The sequence below is a fragment of the Crotalus tigris genome, unplaced genomic scaffold (genome assembly GCF_016545835.1).
Source record: "Crotalus tigris isolate CLP2741 ecotype Arizona unplaced genomic scaffold, ASM1654583v1 scf7180000017987.690289119674:8195010, whole genome shotgun sequence".
In the NCBI taxonomy this organism is placed as follows: Eukaryota; Metazoa; Chordata; class Lepidosauria; order Squamata; family Viperidae; genus Crotalus; species Crotalus tigris.
Window position 1 is genome coordinate 1,214 of NW_024096758.1, and position 21,540 is coordinate 22,753.

The 21,540-nt window shown below is 36.2% G+C and overlaps 1 protein-coding gene across 2 annotated transcripts; it reads left to right on the forward strand.

Moving 5' to 3' along the window:
- Positions 1-320: 320 nt before the first annotated feature.
- LOC120309091 (GRAM domain-containing protein 4-like) lies at positions 321-17,908 on the forward strand. 2 transcript variants are annotated; one of them, XM_039345914.1, is made up of 12 exons: positions 348-466; positions 2,832-2,880; positions 4,824-4,895; positions 5,367-5,410; positions 5,573-5,682; positions 7,705-7,859; positions 9,907-9,924; positions 11,840-11,987; positions 12,512-12,605; positions 13,587-13,671; positions 16,897-16,965; positions 17,727-17,908. In XM_039345914.1, the coding sequence occupies exons 1-12, from the start codon at positions 381-383 to the stop codon at positions 17,826-17,828; spliced, it is 1,032 nt and encodes a 343-aa protein (XP_039201848.1). In that variant the 5' UTR covers positions 348-380; the 3' UTR covers positions 17,829-17,908. The 2 variants fall into 2 exon arrangements, with proteins under 2 accessions (XP_039201849.1, XP_039201848.1); XM_039345915.1 differs by lacking the exon at positions 9,907-9,924 and having other exon boundaries at positions 321-466.
- Positions 17,909-21,540: the final 3,632 nt, after the last annotated feature.

Consider the following 21,540-nt stretch of genomic DNA (forward strand, 5'->3'; position numbering starts at 1 on the left):
GAAAATCTTTAAATTGACTAAGTATTGCCTCTGTTATGAGAGGTTTTATACCATCTGAGTCATGTTCAGTGAGATGGATCACTGTATAAATTTGTTTAACTAACAATCAAACAAATAAATATTGTATATTTCTTTTTAATTTAAAGAAAACTGCATCCATGCTCCCATGAGCTTCTGAACAAAGACTGGATAGAAATTTAAGAAATACATGACATTAGGGATGTTTTGCTTTTAAATTTACATAGTGAAAATAATGTGATTAATATCTAATTCAAGGTATGTAGGATTGCTACATCCTATCCATTGCTGTTAAAATGTTTTAATATAATAATTGCATGTTAACATATGTAGCTTATTTGTTCTTTTATTTGCAGATCTACATGAATGCTGTATGGCATGGCTGGGCCATTCCTATGTTCTTATTTTTAGCAATTTTGAGGTTGTCCCTAAATTACCTCATAGCCAGGTAATCACTTTTCAATATGTTGTCAATAATATGTATGCCTCCAACAGTATATACCGTTAGAACTTATGCAATTTAAAATAGTATATGAGCTTATCTAAATAAATAAATAATATATATTTATTTTGTCTTCCTATTTAATGCACTTAATTTTAAAATTAGTTACAAAATAGGAAATTCCAATCTTTAATGCTCTTGTGCTTTAAAAATTAGGGTTGTGTAAAAATTTTGTACTGCCCATGGAAATATTTGATTTCTAGCTTTTTAGTTGTCTCAGCAGATGGCAGCACCTGGCGAACAGTCTAGGATAATTTTTCTTCGGCCATCTCATCCCAGCCATCTCACCATGTCCAATGCGCCTGGACCATCTTCTGCTGCCGGTGTGGCCATTTTACTGCAGCCAATTCAGCACAGGACAATTCCACATGGGATAACTCAATGCGATAAATGTTATCTGCTACTATTTCTTCACAGTTATTTCCATTTTTGTCAATGAAAATAATGTCAAAAGAACAGTGGCAGATAACATTTATTGAGTTGAATTATCCCGTGTGGAATTGTCCATCGGCGAGTTGTCTGAAGCAAGTTGCCCACGGCCAGCTGTCCTGTTCTGCCTGGCCAACCACGTCTGTGCAGGGAAGCTAAACAGAGTTGGCCTTAATTCTTATGTGGCTGAGAGACCACCAAGGAAATTCCAGGTTTGTTGGCCAAATTGGGGAGATGAGAAACTCCTTGGAAGAAGGTGGAGGTTAGCTGTTACCATCCTGTTGAGCTTCAGGATTTAGTGACTGTGATCTAGGGAACAAAATTCCTGATGTTTCTCCAGAAACTGTGGTTGGCATAATCGGAAGCAAGGTGTTCTGCTATACAAACCGCAGGCAATTGAGCAGGACTGGCTGGGCTTCTGTATTTATAACTGGGTGTCCTGAATGCTGAATTATATTTAGCCAACCTGGTTTCCAGTTGTTCCACATTGGTGAGAGCTAGTCTTCCAATCTGTTGCCAGCCAAACTGCACAGATGTTATTTAAGAACTAGTAGCTGCTAGTGCTAGTGCATAAAGGAAAAGATCTTCTTTCAGGGGCCGTTCAGAAACTCAGGAACTCTCAACCCTTCCTAAAGAGTAAGAATCTCAAAAGGTTCTCTGAGATTAAATAAATTGGTTTTGATCTTGGCTTTCATCCAGGATTTTACTTTACTTCTACTCTAGTACAACAACTGTAATGCACTGTGCATATTTATCATCACATTTCAGTTATCCTTGCAAACAAAACTTGAATTCTGCTTCACCCTCTGTGTTATGTTTAAATGGAAAAGAGACAAATTGGTTCAATTGCCTTGCAGATGTTTGGGGAATATGAAATTCAGCACAGTTGTAGCTTCTTTACAAATTACAATAAGAGGAGAAAGTAAACAACAAACCACAGAATTTGAATTGTGGGTGTGTTAGCAAATCCTTCCCCAACCCTTCCTCATCTCATTTTCATGTGCCAAATATATTTCTAATATTATTATTACTCCTACTCACTGTTCCTGCATTTCTTGTAATGGAATGGCTTAAACTCAGTCAGCAAGTGTGTTCCATTGAGTTGTACAGAGTCTATTCAGATTCATTGTCTGCAACATTGCTTGCCACACATTGACAATAGCTAAGGTGAGAACTGATCACTGCAATCAGGAACTGATTGCCAGATTTATGTGGCTTTCCAGAAAAAGATAAACTTTGAAATATGGCCCCATTTTCACTTGTATTTATAGAGATCCTTTTACACAATAAATGTATAGGGGGGAGTTCCAATTTCATGTTTTTAGGAAAGTTGAAATACAAATACTTATTACTATATTTTTATAGTGTGATGGAATTGTTTATTGATCATAATTAGCAGGATGATAAATCCTCATTGCATTGTCTAATAAAGTAATCTATATAGCAGTGTTTCCCAAACTTGACAATTTTAAGGCATGAGGACTTCAACTCCCAGAATTCCACAGCCAGCAATGCTGGCTGTGGAATTCTGGGAGTTGAAGTCCACATGCCTTAAAATTGTCAAGTTTGGGAAACACCGCTATATAGAATCATTACTTTATCTGCAAGAACATTGTTGTAATAGCTTAATTATTTCTTTATTTCTTTTTTAAAAAGAATGTTATTAATTACTTGATCTACTGTAATCTATTGAACATTCAGAGCTACAAGATCTCTTCAAGATGGATGTCAGCACTATATTAAAGAAAGTTTGTAAATTTTGAAAAGATATATTCTGTTGCCTTCACGGCTTGCTTTTTCAAAGGATCCCTTCTGTTTCATTGTTATGAAGCCATGTAGAAAACCAGTGTTCCTGTTTAATGCAAATGCCTTTTTTTTTTAGAGGGTGGAGGATACAGTGGAGCATTGTGCCCGAAGTTTCTGAGCCTATTGTAAGTCCAAATGATATTGAGATCACTATTGAAATATTTATATGAATGTTTTGATACGTTTCAAATTTACACAGGTAGTCCTCAAATTACAATCACATTTGGGACCAGAATTTCCATTGCTAAGCAAAGCAGCTGTTCAGTGAGTTGTGCCCAGTTTTATGACTTTTTTCCACGGTTGTTAAGTCATTGCAGTTGTTAAATGAATCATGTCATTAAACACATCCAACTTCCCCCCTAGACTTTCCTTGTTGGAAGCCAGCTGAAAAGGTCACAAAGGATGATCACATGACCCCAGGACATGTTGTAAACATATGCCAGTTGCCAAGCAACCAGATTTTGATCACATGACCACGGGGAATGCTGCTATGGTTGTAATGGCAATAGCACTTAGAGTTATATACCGCTCTACAGTGCTTTACAGCCTTCTTTAAGCAGTTTACAGAATTAGCATATTGCCCCCAACAATCTGAGTCCTCATTTTACTGACCTTGGAAGGATGGAAGACTGAGTCAACCATGGTCAGGATCAAACTCCTGGCAGTGGGCAGAGTTAGCCTGCAATACTGCCTTTTAATCATGGTGCCACCACAGTTCATAAGTGTGAGGACTGGTTCTAAGTCATTTTTTCCAATGCTGTTATAACTTCAAGTGATCACTAAATATTTGACTGTAAGTTGAAGACTACCTGTTCTATCTATTAGGCATTTTATACTCTTGATAATTTTAATCAACTCAACTTTAATTATATTGTGACTTCATATGCTGTCCAATATTTTTGTTATTTTTTAAAATATTGTATAAAAGACCACGTTATAATGTTTAGTTAAAGAAGAAACATAGAATATATAACTTATATTTTGAAGTATAGAGTCTAATAAATATGAAATTCTGAAGTATGACTTAAAATAATTTGCATGTCAGGGTATGTCTAGTTATTTTGAGGGCAGCTACATCGTTGAGGTCATTTATAAAGAAGCACATTATGTTGGCCAGAACCAAACCTACTTGTCTGCATAAAATTTAAGAGGTTAAATACAAAATAAATGCATAGTCTGCCCTAGAAGCTTAAAAGAAATGTAAAATCTACACTATTTATTTTAATAGTTTATTATGTGTTTATAGTAGGATGAGTTTAGTTCCATCAGGCACCAAGATGTCCTTCAAATACTGTAGTTGCAGTTCCAGACAATGAATCTATTTTAACATTATGGAAAAGAGTGATCCATGTGATCATTCTGGTCAGAACATCTAGCATAGGGGTGTCAAACTGCTGGCCTGCAAGCCGGATGCGTCATGAGGAAACCATGCCCACCCCATTGCCGGCAATGGGGAAAAAGTTCCGATATGTCGCGCAACGTACGTGACGTCACAAATTTGACATGTCTGATCTAGCAGAAGCAATTTGGATTGGATTAAAGTCTGCAAAATATGTGAAACAATCCATATCCAATTCTTTTGATACTGTTTTATCTCTATGAATCTGGGCTATAGATTGTGGCCCAAATTCTCCAAACTTTCTAGTGCAGACTTGGTATATGGAGCAGACAAGTGAATGTTGTCCACCAGCAGTGTTCAGTCTAGTGATGAAAAAAATAACATTGGCTACAAACCAACATATATTTACAAAAGCCGGATCTGGTTGTCATCATAAAACATGTATTATTATGTGAATGAATAATACTTGGTAAACCTAGGGCTCTTATTCTCCCATCTTCCTGCCTTAGGGGATAGCTTTGAGGAATACATTGGATGATTTTGTTTCTTTTTAAAATAATCATAGTTTAACAGAGACAGACTGGCTAATTTTAAAGTGCAGTTTATGCAGCTGCTTTGTTTCAGTAAATTATAGTTAAATCATAACATTATTGCAGAGTATTTTTTTCTTTCTTTAAGTTTAAAGCCACATATTCATGTTTCGATGACAAATTATATTTACTGTTTTAGGAACCTCCCAAAGAAGACTTAACTGTATCAGAAAAATTTCAGCTTGTTCTGGATGTGGCACAAAAAGCACAGGTACGAAATCTTTGGCATCTCCATTTAGAAGTTGCAGGTAGGAGCCAGAGATCTCCATGTGAGAAATGATCCCTGGAAAGTATAGTGTACTGGACTAGAATGTTTATGAAAAGCAACTTGTATTAATCACATCATTTGAGAAATAGCAGAACATAGTACCGTATATTCCGGCGTATAAGGCGACCCGGCGTATAAGACGACCCCCGTCTTCAGCGCCGAGTCGCATGCCTAGAAAGTCCTCTTATATGCCGGAAACTACCGTAATTTCCGGTGTATAAGATGACTCGCCGTATAAGACGACCCCCGACTTCGGCGCTGATTTTACCGTTTGCGAAAGTCGTCTTATACGCCGGAAAGTACGGTAAATGTATATGGTTTGGTTTAAAAAGTAAACTTTTAAAACAGCTTCTTGTTTTTCATATACACAGACATGTATTCTAATCTAATACTCCCTTTCTTTCTTGATTACAGAATTTATTTGGGAAAATGTCAGATATACTGGAAAAAATTAAAAAGTAAGTTTCTATATATTTCTCTTTCTAACAACATATTTTTCATTAGGTCTGAATGGTAATATCTTTAAATGCTGCCTATTTACCTTTATTTTTTGCTCTCTCTCACTCTCTCTCTCTCTCCCTCCCTCCCTCCCTCCCCCCCCTCCCCCCCTCTCTCTCCAGTTTGTTCATGTGGGTCCAGCCTGAAGTAACGCAGAAACTATATATTGCTTTATGGGCAGTTTTTATTGCATCCTGCTGTATTCCTTACAGGATCGTTGGGCTTGCAATAGGTAAAACTATTATATTTTCACATTGTATGCTTTCTTAAATGTTAGAATTCCACATCCCACTAAAAAATGAGCAGTTGGTTTGGCTTCCATCCATGTATACAATTTATGTTTTAACATCACACTGTCTGGAGATAGTTATTAAATTTATCTGTTCTCAGGTGTCAGCAATGTCCTTTTTCTCTTTATTTTTGACTTACTCAAATACAGGTTGCTGAATTAAGTGCAACACTAATTAATATAACAACAATAATTATTATTAGCTTGAGTCAATGATCAATCAGATCAGCAGAAATACAAAGACATTCAAGAAGCAATACTATCAATGAAATATATAGTTCCTTATCAAACTAAAGGATGTGAGGCTTATATGAGCTATTTAAAGTACAGTATATCATCTGCCCAAGGCCTAAAATCAAACAAATTATTGTTCGCATTCATAAAATAAAATAAAACATAAGGAGCATAATTCCCACCCCCATTCCTAGCATAAGGAAATTGTATAGATATAATGTATAATGTAACCAATTTAGCTATTGACTGGGCAATGTTGGTCTAGATGTCTAACAAAGGAAGTGAGATGAATAGCTCTTCTTCAGCTGGTACATCTTGTAGGAAAACAAACATTTAAGTCCCTGGAAAATTTGCAGTATAATAAGAGGTGTCTGCATCCTAAATTGCCTGGGAGTTACCAGGAAATAAATGTTCCAGGAAAGGGATCTTACAAGGTTTGTGTTCAATAAAAGTGTCAAGGACAATGATAAATTAGGCATTATTTTCGAAGCCTGAAATTGTGCACAACACTATAAGCTAAATAGTTCTACTTGTAATGTTCTTAGGTGGTTTTCCAAATCATGATTCTTGTGGGGCTGCTCTTTTGATAGAATCCTCCTGTACAGCAGGTTTAGACACTTAACACTTAACACTTACTTGACCATTTATTCCAATAAAGTTTGAAACTCCTTAAAAAAAAAAAGGCTACTATCAACTTCGGGTGAGTCACTATCTCTGAACCTCTTTCACTTTGCAAGCTTGTCCCAAAGGTGCTTTTTCAAGAGGTGGGGAATTTTCTCATCATCCAGTCTGAGCTGAAGAAGCTTCATGGATGCTTGTCCCAAAGGTGCTTTTTCAAGAGGCAACTGGACTTTTTGTTTTTTTTTGAAGACGTTTCACTTCTCATCCATGCAGCTTCTTCAGCTCGGACTGGATGATGGGGAAATTTCCTACCCTCCAGTCAGAGCTGAAGAAGCTTCTTGGATGAGAAGGGAAACGTCTTCAAGGAAAAACAGGAAAGTCCAGTTGCCTCTTGAAAAAGCACCTTTGGGACAACCACAACCTGAATGACTGAAAATCTCCATAGACACCTTGCAAGCTTGCTTTCAAGATGAATTTGGGTGAAGGGGACACAGCAACTATGTGGAGATACTTCTATAACAAGCTATATAAGCCTGGAAAAAGAGGCAACTGCTTTAATGATCCAAATAAAGCATCTTGAGATATGCCCCTGCCTATTGTTAAAGGTCTTTCATAGAAAAGGTAGCTCTCGACTTACAACAGTTCATTTGGTGACCGTTCAGAGTTAAAACAGCACTGAAAAAACTGATTTATGACCATTTTTCATACTTACATTCATTGCAGCATCCTCATGGTCACATGATCAAAATTCAGACACTTGGCAATTGACTCATATTTATGACATTTGCAATGTCCCGGGGGTCATGTGATCCTCTTTTGCAATCTTCTGACAAGCAAAGTCGATGGGGAAGCCAAATTCACTTAATAGCCGTGTTACTAATTTAACAACTGCAGTGATTTCACTTAACAGACGTGGCAAGAAGAGTCGTCAAAGAGGCAAAACTTGCTTAATAAATTTCTCATTTTAGCAACATAAATTCTAGGGCCAATTGTGGTCGTAAGTGGAGGACTACCTGTATTTGCAAATTAGTATTTATAGTATAATTTTGTTTCCATATTTCAGTCCTGAAACTTTGACTCATTCCAATCTTTGACTTTCTAATTATGCAGGACTTTATGCAGGAATTAAGTTTTTTCTGATTGATTTTGTCTTCAAACGTTGTCCAAGACTACGAGCAAAGTATGATACTCCGTATATCATATGGTTGAACTTGCCTACGGATCCTCAACTCAAAGAGAGGGCTAATGCTACAGTATCAAGACGGGTAACTTCTTTTTCTTTCCTGTTTCTTTCTCCGTAACACAACTGTACACCATCTGTTTAGCTTTATGAGCAGAGCACATAGAGAGCTAGTTATTCATGATTCAGATCCAATATTTACATTCCCATGTACTAATAGCTTACTGCTCCTGTCTGCCAACTTCTTTCTTAAATCTTGAGGCATAGGAATGCTATGTTTTTAAAGTAGGAGATTGTTCAATGGAAAAAGGACTTAAAAAAAATTTAGACAGTGCCCAGGTTTTTTTTAATTAAAAATGAAATGTTGACAGCATCTGAAATATTGTAATATGTTGTTAACAATACTTGAATTCATAGAAAAAAGGGAAAGTAGATTTGGTGTATACAAGTAAAGTCTAGCTAAGAACTTGACTCTGCTAATGCCATTGTTCAGCATAAACTAATAATTAACTTTGCTTTGTAATCATTGCACATATGTGAAGTAATGATCATCTTGGCTATGTTTAAGGAATAAAAATGCAGCAGCTAGCCAGATTAGCACTCTGGGGCTGCATATTTAACCCATGTGACTTGTTAAGAAATCAATAACTGCTTCTTTGTGCTTCACTCTTAAAGCTATAATCTAGCTGTTAAGACATTGAATACATTGTTAAGAGCTGAAAGATAAGAGTTCTTCCTGTATGTCCTGAACAAATATTAGGTTTGTCTGCAGTCAGATAACACATAGTAAACATGGAAATTTCTCTCTCTCTTTTTAAAAAAATAATGAAATACTTCTAGCCTTAAATCAGGGGTAAATAATTGGGGTCTCTGTTATAGTTTCTTTCACCTTCCAAATGTGGTAGCTAAAATACACATTACAATAAAATATATATTTTTGCTATCTTGAAGCGAGAACATGTATATAAAATATGCAACTAAATCCTAAATTAGGTATAGCAGAAAGAAAAAGTTAAAGAAAACTTCTCAGCCTTTAAAACTGGAGGGAATAGAAAGGAATGGAAAGGAAGATATATGATAGATCTCAACCCCCTGTCAGTATTTCATGTGATGATAATAGAGCAGGGGTCTTCAAACTTGGCAACTTTAAGACTTGTGGACTTCAACTCCCAGAATTCCTCAGCCAGCCAGGGCTGGCTGAGGAATTCTGGGAATTGAAGTCCACAAGTCTTAAAGTTGCCAAGTTTGAAGACTCTTGTAATAGACAATAAGAAGCTTTCCCACCCTGTCTTCCATTCATGGTTTTTCTAATGGACTGTGGACTGTGGACTTTTCTAATGGACTCCGTGGACTGTGCTCACGAAAGATATAGAAAGCCGAGCAGTTCGATGTGATTATTAGATAGAAATCATGTCCTGCAGCTTCAGAAGGAAGTATATGGCTGGATGAATTCCTTGATGCACAACAGATATAATTGGGGGATTTGGAGATCCAAAGAAACCCTGTTCTTTTCCATCCATATTTGGTACTAGCAGGAAGATGTTTTATCAGACTCTTTTTCCTGAATGTTTAAAGTGGCTCCTACGTACTTAACAATGACCTCCTGATGGATATGTTTCAATCCTTGTTATTAGTATAAGAGATCCACTAAAGCCTCTGTCAGCAACTTCCGGAATTTACCTGATTCAGCTAGTGCCAAATTATTAAAGAAGCGAAAAGCAAAGTTAAATTCATTCCAATTGTCACTCCTTTTAAAATCATTTCTCTCTTTTTTTAAAAAAATACTACAGAACACTCTCAAATATTTTTGTGAATCAGTTTTAGCTAAATAATAATTAGAGAAATTATTAAACATCACTAACCTGTGCAGAGCAAATTAGGAACCAGAGATGGGAACATCTAGCCGGGCATGCATACTTTTAATAAAATTCAAAAACTGTGCTCTATCCATTGATATCTTTTAGGGAGAAAAAAAACAATTATTAGTTATAGTCCTTTGGTATGCAAAAAAGTCTTGCCAACTCGCTCAGGTCGTGATTTTATTCTGCATATGATACAATTAAATAGGTTTTGCTTTTTTTATTTTGTCATCATCACATTGTGTTTGTTTGTTTGTTTTCTCCTCCTGCTAGCTGTCAGGTCATGAAAAGGTATGGATCTTAGAGTGGAATATGTTCTGTTTTTCAGCTGATCATTTGTATTCAGAATGAACAGCAATTTGTTTCTTTCTCTCTCCCACTATCTCTCCCCACCTCTGGTGTATATGCAAATGTGTTTGACTGTAATGTTTACATTTGTAGTAATTATAGTAATTGGTCTTGATTTGAATCCAAAGATCCAGACATGTAGAAACTGTTTTTACTATTAGTAGATCAATTTTGCAAAGTGTTCAGTATTTCCCTATTTAGTTGAAGACATGGTTTGATAAACTTGATGTGGCAGAGCTTTTATATAACTATTGTTTTATTTATTTTTACTTTGCTTAATTAATAGAAAAAAACCTCTAGAAGCATACAACAGTATTAACAATATGATAGAACTTCAAAATGAATAATCATGAAAGTTCTCTTGCTTGTAATGATTTGCATATTACAGTATTTTGAAAAATGTTTGATGCAGAAATGTTGTGATAGACCAATCTAGTTGTCTGGGCAGCTGGGAGTGTTGGCACTCATAAGCCTACATGTTTCTTACCCCAAATTTAAAACTGTGTATATTGGAATCCCTCTGAATATATTTGCTGTGTCCAAAAGTAAATGGCCACTTGATGCAAAACAGCAAATTAAGCTTTGAAGAATGCAACTTGAAAAAAAAAACAATTTATGCTTTTCTGCCCTACCATTTTCCTCCTTACAATGCCAAGGAATAGGAAAGAATTGGTATATGTAGTCCTCGACTTACAATCGCAGTTGGGGCCAGAACTGTTATGTGACTCATGCCCAATTGCATGACCTTTTCTGCTACAGTTGTTAAGTGAATCACATGCTTGTTAAGCGAAACCTGCATCCCAATTGGGAATGTTGCAAATGAAACCACAGGGCCCCAGGACACGGCAACTGACATAAATACATGTTGGTTGCCAATCACAAATTTTGGTTACGTGACTAATGGACTAATTGTAAATCACTTTTTTCAATGCCATTGTAACTTTGAAAAGTTGCTAAATGGATGGTTATAAGTCAAGGACTACTTGTGTATATTCAACATCAGTGTTGAGCTTATGCTTATTAAAAGCTGGATAGAATAGAAATAGACTTCCTGTGTAAGGGGGAATGTGAATGGTACTTCCCATCTAAAAAACATCTGCTGTATTATCATTCTTTTTTTTTTAAATAAAGCTTATGAGGATGGCTTGTGGTAATATTTTGTCGCCTACTTTCCCCTCTAACCAATTTTTGCTGCAAAAAAAAAAAATCATGCCAAGCGACTCTTTGTTTTTTATGAGTTTGATGAGATCCTACTTATGGCTTTTGGGAGCTTTGGAAGCATATATAGCTACACTGTTTTAAATTGCACCATAGCAGATTGCTTCTTTATTGGTGGCAGGTCCTGCAACCTCAGCTTCAGCTCCTCTCTGAAGTTCTGATAATTGAGATTGGGGGGGGGGGTTAATGAAAAATGTATTTTCTTACCCCTCAAAAGGATGTCAAAACCTCAGGGACGCACAGTGTTTTGGGTCACAACACAGACTAGTCACATAATACATGTCCTGTGGAGGATGTAGCTGAAGGAGCACAGCTCTGCATGGCAGCCTTTAGAAAAGATCCTGCATTGAGTAAAACTGCTTATGTATGAAAGAGGTTTGTCGGAATTCACCTTCCTGAGAAGTTGTATCACATGATGAGTCTGAGCAAACTATATTAATTATAACTCACAGCCTGATGTGATGGTATCATCCACAGCTTGATCAACCCTGGATATTGTGGAGAGGGATTGCAGCTGCATCAGACATGGGTTTCTAGCACTGAAGCAGGACATTTCCTGAAGAAAAGGGAAGATAACATAACTGAAGCTTGCATGATTTCTACAAGTGTTTAGTAAACCAAGTTTGTGTTGTTGTTTCAGCCTCAAACAGCAGCATCCCGAAGCTATGTAGGTTCGAACGCCTCAACAGGAATGAATCGAGATGAGGAAACCAGTCGCTTTCACGGCACGAAGAGAGGAAACTTCCATGAAGTATTTAACTTGTCAGAACATGAGCGTCCCTTGGCAGGTATTCATACAACTCTAAACTTTGGAGGTGGACATTAAGTAATGAGATTTTTTTTAAGGCGCATAAAGTAACATTATTAAGAAATGATTGACATCGTAATGTAATCTTCTGTTAGATTCCATGGACAACAGGTCAATATTAATCTTTTATCTCGCAGTCAACAGATTTACTGTGCAAGTGGGATGGCTGATTTTGACCTTTGTTGAAGTATAAATTTGAGGAAATGGAGCGTACGCTTGTCAGAGAATTAACTTTACCCTAGCTTGAAACATTTACTTCAGAGTTAGAAGAGTTTGTATGCATTTTCAAGATTTAGGTTCTGTTGCTTTTGGTGACTATTAAAAAGAAAACTTACCACATAAACCAAAGTTTATTGAAGATTTCACTCCTTTATGAAAATGTTTTCTTTGTAGGAGCTTGTTTGCCGTCTCTGGATATAGAATTTTTAGCTGTATCTAAAAGATACTAATATTACAGCTGCTTACTGTGTAAAAGTAAAATGGAATAATTGTACTATTTTATAGTGTGTGAAAATGGCTGGCGCTGCTGCTTGATAAACAGAGATAGGAAGATAACCACTGATTACATTAGGAATGGAGTTCTCTATGTTACTGAAAAGTAAGTGTTTGCATGATTTACAGCAGATCTGGGTTGCAAAAAATTGGAGGATTACTAGCTGGTGATAGGGAGTTATTTTCCCCGCACCTTCTATTCTTGTCCATATTTTTACCCCCCTGATCTGATAACTCTATTTAAGTGGGGGAGGGGGGAATAAGTGTTTTTTATGAACTACAAAAAAGAATTTTGAAGAAAATAACTTTCAGAGGTTTTTGGTGAATCTATAAAAATGTTACTGAAGAGGTTGAAGATGCTTGCCACCAGCCTCTGCAAGCAAGACTGAGATATAATATAAAGGTTAATGGAAAAGAACCTTATACAAGGCTCAGTAAAAAAAAATATGGGTTGCTTTCAGTGGGTTTTCCTTAGATGAAATCTTCATTGTTTTGCACCAGGACAAATTCACAGTTAATATGTAATTAAGGGATAAAGCCACTTTGGTATAGTGATTAAGGCATCAGGCTAGAAACTGGGAAATTGTGAGTTCTAGTCCTGCTTTAGATACAAAGCCCTCCACATGATCGTGGGCCAGTCCTTCTCTCTCAGCCCTTGAAAGGAGAAAGCAAGGGCAAAACACTTCTGGAAAACCTTGCCAAAAATTTTTTTGTAGGTGCCAGGAGTAAAAACACTGCCTCAAAGGCAAAAAGAAAAAAAAAAAAGCGATAAGGGCATGCCATGTGAAATGGTAAGAACGCCAGAAAATATGTAGTTTGGATTAATTTGATATATGTAAATCATTAGGTTTTTAAAGTTTTAACTTATTCTTGTTTTATATGTTGATATTATACTGTGCACCACCCAGAGTCTCTCTTTGAAGGAGATGGGTGTTCTAGAAATGCAAAATATAACTAAATCTATCTATCTATCTATCTATCTATCTATCTATCTATCTATCTATCTATCTATCTATCTATCTATCTATTTCAATAGCAGTATTTTAAATCATTTTTTTGTTTACGTTCTTTCTTTCCTTGCCTTTAGCTACTTATGCTTTGAAAGTTCCAAATCTGGTTCATCTAAAAGAAATAAAGTTATAAAACTTGCAGATATAACAGATATTCAAAAGGTAAGTACTTGATATTTCTTCAGTGTTTTGCTTTTAATTTCTTTTATGTTGAAGAAGCTTATTTATCATGTCATGGTAAAAAAAATCTATTTTTTAAAACACTGTATTAAATAGCAAATGGATGCAGTGAAATTCTGTAAAATATAATCTCAGATTTACTAACACTGATTAGGACTAAAAGGCACATTCACTCACAGCTGCCACTGGACACTAAAATTCAAAAATCTATGACCCCCATTTAGCATTAGCTGTTCATGCCTCAAAAATAAGTTGGGGGAAATATTTCAGATTTTCTCCTCTGTGCTATTCTTTAAACAAACTGTTATTTTTCCCCATATTTCTATGCAAGCCTGAAAAAAAGATGTTAGTTGCCCTAAAGAGCTAAGTTACATCTTTTTTGCCAAAGATTTTTCAAGATTCCAAAGAACCCTGAAAACAAAGAGGAACTGTTTTAATGACTGTTGGTGATTTGCTATGCTTACAGTATATGCTCATATGAGGCCTGAAGTAGATCTTCCAGTTGATTGCTAAAGTATGTACAGCCATAGTAAATTGTACTTCTACTCATTAATTAATTTTTCTGCTGATCAAAAGTCTCTTTTTCTTTCTGGGATTAAATTGAATTCAAGACTGTCTATATTGGAATATATACCTGTAATGTATAATAATAGTAATACCACTTAGACTTACACACCACTTCACAGTGCTTTACAGCCCTCTCTAAGCGGTTTACAGAGTCAGCATATTGCCCCCAACAATCTGGGTCCTCATTTTAAGGCTGAGTCAGCCTTGAGCCAACGTGAATCGAACTGCTGGCAGTCGGCAGAATTAGCCTGCAATACTGCATTCTAACCACTGTGCCACCATGTCTCCTTTTACATACATACATATTATTATTAAAATGTTATTTTATTTCTGCATTTAAATTTTATCACAATTTAGTGTAGTGTAGTGTAATTCTTATTCTTAGAGAGGTCAGGGTCTGGAAGGAAAAGAACAAGTTGTGGCCCAACCAAAGCAAAGACTGAATGACTCCGGGTTTTGGCTCCCTGGTTCTGGAATCCTCCATTGTCTAGCTCAGTGTTTCTCAACCTTGACAATTTTAAGGCATATGGACTTCAACTCCCAGAATTCCACAGCCAGCAATGCTGGCTGTGGAATTCTGGGAGTTGAAGTCCACATGCCTTAAAATTGTCAAGGTTGAGAAACACTGGTCTAACTCTTGATGGGAGAGCAATTCCCCAGACTAATTGGTTGCATTATCTGAGAGTCCTCAGATTCATCATACTTGTGATATCACTGCTGCACAAGCTGTACTATTTCCCAGTAGTCTCTTAGGTGCAATTCAAAGTGTTGATTACCATTTCAAATATCTTGTATGGCACAGGGCCAGGTTAAGTAAAGGACTGTGTATTTCCAGTGGCTTCAGCTCTTTCTACCAGATCTGGTAGGGCAGGCATATTCTGAGTCAGTTCTCTGAAACAAGATCACATAGCAAGACCCAGGAGATGCTTTTTTTCTGACGCAGCTACTGACCTTTGAAACAGCGTTTCCCCTGAGATCTGGAAGATTGAGAAAGCTGACTGCTTCTTCAGATATTAGGGTGGGACATTAATGGAGCCCAATATGTTTGCTATGTTTTGAATTGTTCTGAGGATAATATTATGAATGAGCCGCGGTGGTGCAGTGGTTAGAACGCAGTATTGCAGGCTTTCAGGCTCAAGGTTGATTCAGCCTTTCATCCTTCCGAGGTCGGTAAAATGAGGATTGTTGGGGTCAATAGGCTGACTCTTTAAACAACCTGGAGAAAGCTGTAAAGCACTGTGAAGTGGTATATAAGTCTAAGTACTAATGCTATCGTGAGCTTAAATGGACTCCAAAAGATGGTAGAGGACAGGAAGGCCTGGAGGAACGTTGTCCATGGGGCTGTGATGGGTCAGACACGACTTCGCAACTAACAACAACTATTGCTATGAATTATTATTACTCTAAATTATATTCTGTATTGTGTTGTTTTTTATTGTCATTTTTAATGTACTATTTGGTAGCTGCCCAGAGTTACTTATTTAAGATAGGCAACCATGTACATTTTCTACCTAAGGAAATGACAAAATCACAGAATTATGGAATTGGAAGGGAGCACAAGGATGAGATAGTCCTACTCTCTAACTACAAATCATTTCTTTAAACACCTTTTCATTGAAGGATCTCTATGGATATAGAATGTTGGTCATGCCTCCAAACATCTTTCATTTTATGAATGAATGATTTGGTTTCTAAAAATGCTAAATTCCCTGGTTTCATTGTAGTTACTTTGTTGCATGTACCATGTTGTATGTACCAGGAATGACTGGCATTAATACATTTTTTATAAATTGGTTTCTAATTTTTTAAATACCACAGAAAAATGATTTTATTTCTGTTCCTGTATCAAAGCATGTTGGATATCTATGGTTACTGTTTTCCATCATATGCGGAGTTTGATCTATGATAAATCCTGACTCACTGAATCAGTGGGACGAGTTAGTCACGATTAGCCTATGTCCAATTATTTTGATGGATTTGTTCTATGCATAAGTACATCTGAGGCGACTATTCTGTTTAAATAATAGATTCAGATTAATATTAGCCATGAAAGTATAACCAAGCAGAGAGGTTTTAAAAAATAGTAGGATTAGGCTGTTTTGATCAGTACTCAGTTATTGTTTTGTTTAAATCTTTTATACAGTCCAGTGGTTGGATTTTACCTGTGTGTGGAACACGATAGTAGAGCAGCCCCCCCCCCACCTTTTGAGCACCACGGACTGGTTCCGTGGAGAGAGATTTTTCTGTGGACCAGAAGGGGCATGGTTTTATGTGTGGCCTATATCCCACTGATGGGGCTTTGCTTGTTTGCGTGGCCCGGTTTCTGGCATTCTGCAGACGGGCTGGTCCATGGAGCAGGGGTTGTGGACTCCTGCTGTAGAGCACAAGAAAATAGTGATTCTCAAGGAGCAAGGCTAGCACCTTCTCCTTGCTCCTTTTCCTCCACTGAGAAAGCAATATTCAGAAACGCTTATCTCAAATGTGGGCTATTCTACATTATATAGTAATACACTATTTTTAGTGCATCTATTAAGAGTTTTGGATATATAGATAAGATATTGTGGTTTAAAATCTACTTTTTCTGTTGCATGTGAACGTATTCAATATATAAATCACGTTTTTTTTTAATGTTTATTTTAGTACAAAGTACTTTCCGTTCTCCCAGGATCTGGGATGGGTATTGCAGTATCCACACCCTCTACGCAAAAAGTAAGTAGAAAAATCTGAAGCATGCATATTTCATTTGCATACTGGTTACCATCACTGACACTTTTGTCTGTATGGAATGTTGATTCTATCCCTTTTGGAGCACTTTCTTGGTTTGACAAATATGAATCATTTTATTAATGAACTATTTTTTTATTTAATGAAAAAATAAAACCAATGCCTTTCCTCTTCTCTCTTCTTCCATTTTTATCCTTTTCTGTAACTCTTGCAGTTTTAAGTTTGAATGATGGGAAGGCTGGCTTATTACTGATCCATCAGCCCTTCGAGGAGATTTCTTAGCTGAAGAGTAGAGTAGACAAGACATGTACATGGAAAATTTTCCAATTCAGGAACATAATATTGAGGAGAACTCTGGAGTGCCCCATTCCTTTTCCAGACCATGCCAAAACTTTCCAGACAATGCTCTTCCAAAGCCAGTTCAGGAGTTTCTTGAAGAAAATGCTCCAAAATGGAAGACTGCTTTGATCCTAGATCACAACGCTTCAATTTCAAGAACATTTGCTTTCAGAAATCAGCCCCAAACAGCGTACCGTTTGGGGACAAGGGAAGGATTTAAAGTTCTTCAGAACATCCTCTATCTAAATACCCAGTAGGCCTGTTTTAACTAAGTCTAAAATTGAGATGAACATCCTTTTGGGTACTGTATAGGGTTCTGCTATTAAATCTTACTAATGTATTGGAATGTTCACATTTTAGTTATTCTTTTATTGAACTTCTTTGGTTTTTTTCTTTCCACCTGAAAGCCGCTCGTGTTTGGTGCCATGGTACACAGAGATGAAGCTTTTGAGACTATTTTCAGCCAGTATGTGAAGATAACTTCTGCAGCATCTGCCAGTGAAAGCTAGTATATCATCCTTGCTGGCTTTTATAGGAAACATCGTGAATTTTACTCACCCAGTAGTGAATAAAAAGGTGGAACATCCTTCATCATCGGTCCTGCAATAATTTTCTTTGTTGCATATGTCTAATGTTACAGAAGTGTATTTTATACATGCCTTCCTTGGTTTCTGTTGGTTTTTATTTACTGGTTTTTTGTAATAAAAGAAAAGAACAGTGAAAATGCTATCGGCACTGTTAGCCTTGCACATTAAGCACTTTTAATGTTTGCTCACTGACATTAAAAAGCTTAGGAAGATTCTTAGCAAAATTAGCTTGAAGGACACTGTCTTGTCTTAATTAGACATCTCTGAACTCTATGGTTCATACGATATTCCTTTAGCTACAGTTCTGCACACTCCCACTGCACAAGTTCCATTGATTTCAGTGGCATTACTATATATACACGAATGGGTGCAAGTTTGTGATTGAACTCGGCAAAACCTGTCAAGAACATGATTTTGAGGGGTCCTGGTTTTCCTAAATGAGGTGTAAATAATATTTGAAAGTATGAGTATTTGAAGCTGTGCTTCCAGGAAACTTTCATACTGACTTCTGTATCTTTTCAAAAGACATTTATAGTTTAGAGACAGTTGGGAGATGCAATTAATCTTCAGTCCTTTGAGAGTTGGTGTGCTCACTTCTTCTTGACTTACCTTACGCATTTTGCTTTGTCATTTATTTTACGTCACTGTCTTGACATAACAAATGTTCCCAGTGTTTTCAATAAAAAAGCAACTTTTTAGAATTATTTGGCATGCTGCATTATCCTGTATTTTCCTTAAAATATTGGATAAACATAAAGTTTAAAGTTATCAAAAATGCATTCATTGGAGTGAGGGAGGAATAATGGAAGTAGTGTTGCATCAATGTACTACAAGCTCGCACCCTTTCTAGTACTTTGAAATGTCATACATATGTAAAAAAGCAGTGCTGCAACATTGGATCAACATAATTTTGATGAAACCGCTGGATCTTGCTGTTACTTCTGTTCATGTCCATAATACCTTTTCTTTGGTATTTCTATTTGGTAAATTTGGTATTGCACAAACATTAATTAGCAGTTATTGATATTTTAGTTTCTCGAGAGCTTTAGCTACACTTTTTGTGATAATTAACTTTGCGTGTGTTAGCCTTTAATCATGAAAAGAAATTGAGTAGATGGCTAAAACGCCACATACCAATTTAATATTTTATAATGATGGCCACAATACATTAATTTTGGTTTCTTTTATTTCAAAGTCAGTGTTTGAGGATTAGATGGCCCTTAACAGAGCAGCAGTAGATGCTGGAATCTATTTTGTACTCCAAAAGATCCCCTCAGTTGCTTTTTATTATGTACGTAGAGTCAATTGTTTACAAATATGATTGGAACTGTCAGGTAGGAAAACAGAGAAGCTGCTTCTGTGCTATGAACTAGGCCAGGGATAGGCAACCTTGGCTCTTTTATGACTCCTGGACTTCAACTCCCAGAATTCCTGAGCCAGCCATGCTGAAGGAAAAGGGAGAAATTTCCAAGCTGAGCCATGCTGGCTCAGGAATTCTGGGAGTTGAAGTCCATGAGTCATAAAAGAGCCAAGGTTGCCTACCCCTGAACTAGGCTCTCCCAAACCAATCCCTTGCTTTAAATTCTGTTGTTGGCTCTGTTGCATGCATTTGCATGTAACATGTTACTGCGGCTGAATTAATCTTAATTATTACCGTATATGTTCAGATGTCATAAGAAGATGGACTTTTGCAAAAAAAAATTTTTTTTAAGTCAGAAGCATGACTAAAAATGTGGGCAATAAATGCTAGAAAAGTTTAGCAAACTGATTTATGTGTGGAGAAAACCTTGTTTCTTCTTAAAAGGATTAAAACACATTAATTATTGATCTAGAATCAGTATCTGAAAGGCTTAATAGAATGCGCATATATTTTCTATAAGGTAATACAGAGATTTTCAACTCATTGGTAATGTGACCCCCTAAAATATTAAATGAATTTACTATATATGATTCTCCATATTGAATTAAACCCATGATTTCACTGGATTGAGGGTAGGGCAAAAATATATCACTAATCTTTAATGATTAAAATGCAATTCATATACCAATGGAATCCATATAGAATTAAACCATGAGGAAATATTGCAACTTTATAACATAAAACCTGGAAATAAATCATAAAGCTATCAAACCATAATTTTAATGGGAAGAATAAATTTGTTTTCTTCTTTATGACCCTTGAAATCTGGATTTCATCTTTGAGATAGTTGCTCTCATATTTTGTTCCATATTTATTTTGGATTAACATTTGCCTTTTATAGCAGCAACTGTTCAAAATAAATAATTCCTAATTTTGCTGTTAGCTTGATCAGACAATATCTTAATGTGATCTTGATTTGCATACTCAGAACATTTGCAGAATCCTCAAAGTTGCTGATGACCGCTTGGGGCTTGTGACCCATAATTTGAGATCTATCACTGTAATAGAGGGAAAAAGTTAGTGATGGTAAAATATCAGCTTTCTTAGTAATGCATTTCTATATTAACATTTTGCGATTTATATAAAATGTTACGCTGTAGGCTACATAAAACTTTAAACAAATAAGGACTTTGCCAGGCATAATCCCAGCAAGTAAGTGTAAGGATGGGAAAATAAGTATTATGTCAGATTAACATTTTAATAACCTAAATCAGAATTGTAATACACAGAATTGGTGTTTCCCCCCTGCCTTCTTTTTTTTTTTTTTTTTTAATTGAAAATTTTTAAATTTTACAAAAACAAATCCCCTTCCCATACCCCCCCCCCAACCCTACCTCACCCCCCTCCTACCCAACCTCCCAAACCCTCCCCTGGACTTCCCAGAGCTGAGTACAGGCTTAATTGAGAAAAAAACTTAAAACACTTTTAAAACCTAAACAAATTTAAATACAATCATCATTCTATATAAACTCCCTCCAAAAACGCAAATTTAAACATTACTTTCTTTGAATATCTATACCTATAATGTAAAATCTAATTTCTCCCTCTTTCTTTATCCTAATACAAAAAAATAAATATATAAACCTTTGTTATACCATCAAAACTAAATACTCTTAGAAAACTTAAAGTAAATACATATTTCCTTCAATCTTCATAATCTTCTCACCTATCCAAAAAAAAACTTAAAAATCCTAAACAAATCTAGACACATTTAGTTAAACAAATTATTTTCTCTTAAAGCCCCCTGCCTTCTTTTTAAAAGTCTCTTGGATAGTCATTAATATATTTAATCACATTAATATTTATTAAACCCAACATGGGTTTGTTAAAATAGATCATACTAGATCAGTGTTTCTCAACCTTGACAATTTTAAGGCATGTGGACTTCAACTCCCAGAATTCCACAGCCAGCATTGCTGGCTGTGGAATTCTGGGAGTTGAAGTCCACATGCCTTAAAATTGTCAAGGTTGAGAAACACTGTACTAGACTAACCTTATTGGCTTCTTTGACAAAGTGACTAAATTAGTGGAGCTGAGAAATGCCATGAATATAGTTTACTTGGATTTCAGTCAGGCATTTCATAAAGTAGACTTAGCCTGTTTCTTGGTAAGACAGAAAAATGTGGGATAGACAGCATCACCACCAGATGGTTTTGTAACTGGCTGACCAACCACATGTAGTCTTCAATGGAACTACATCTACATGGAGAGAAG

Coding starts and splice junctions, on each gene's coding strand:
- LOC120309091 (XM_039345915.1), top strand. CDS start 336: ATGTTAACATATGTAGCTTATTTGTTCTTTTATTTGCAGATCTACATG. Junction 5,411..5,572: donor ATACTGGAAAAAATTAAAAA/GTAAGTTTCTAT, acceptor CTCTCTCTCCAG/TTTGTTCATGTGGGTCCAGC. Junction 7,860..11,839: donor ATGCTACAGTATCAAGACGG/GTAACTTCTTTT, acceptor TTGTTGTTTCAG/CCTCAAACAGCAGCATCCCG.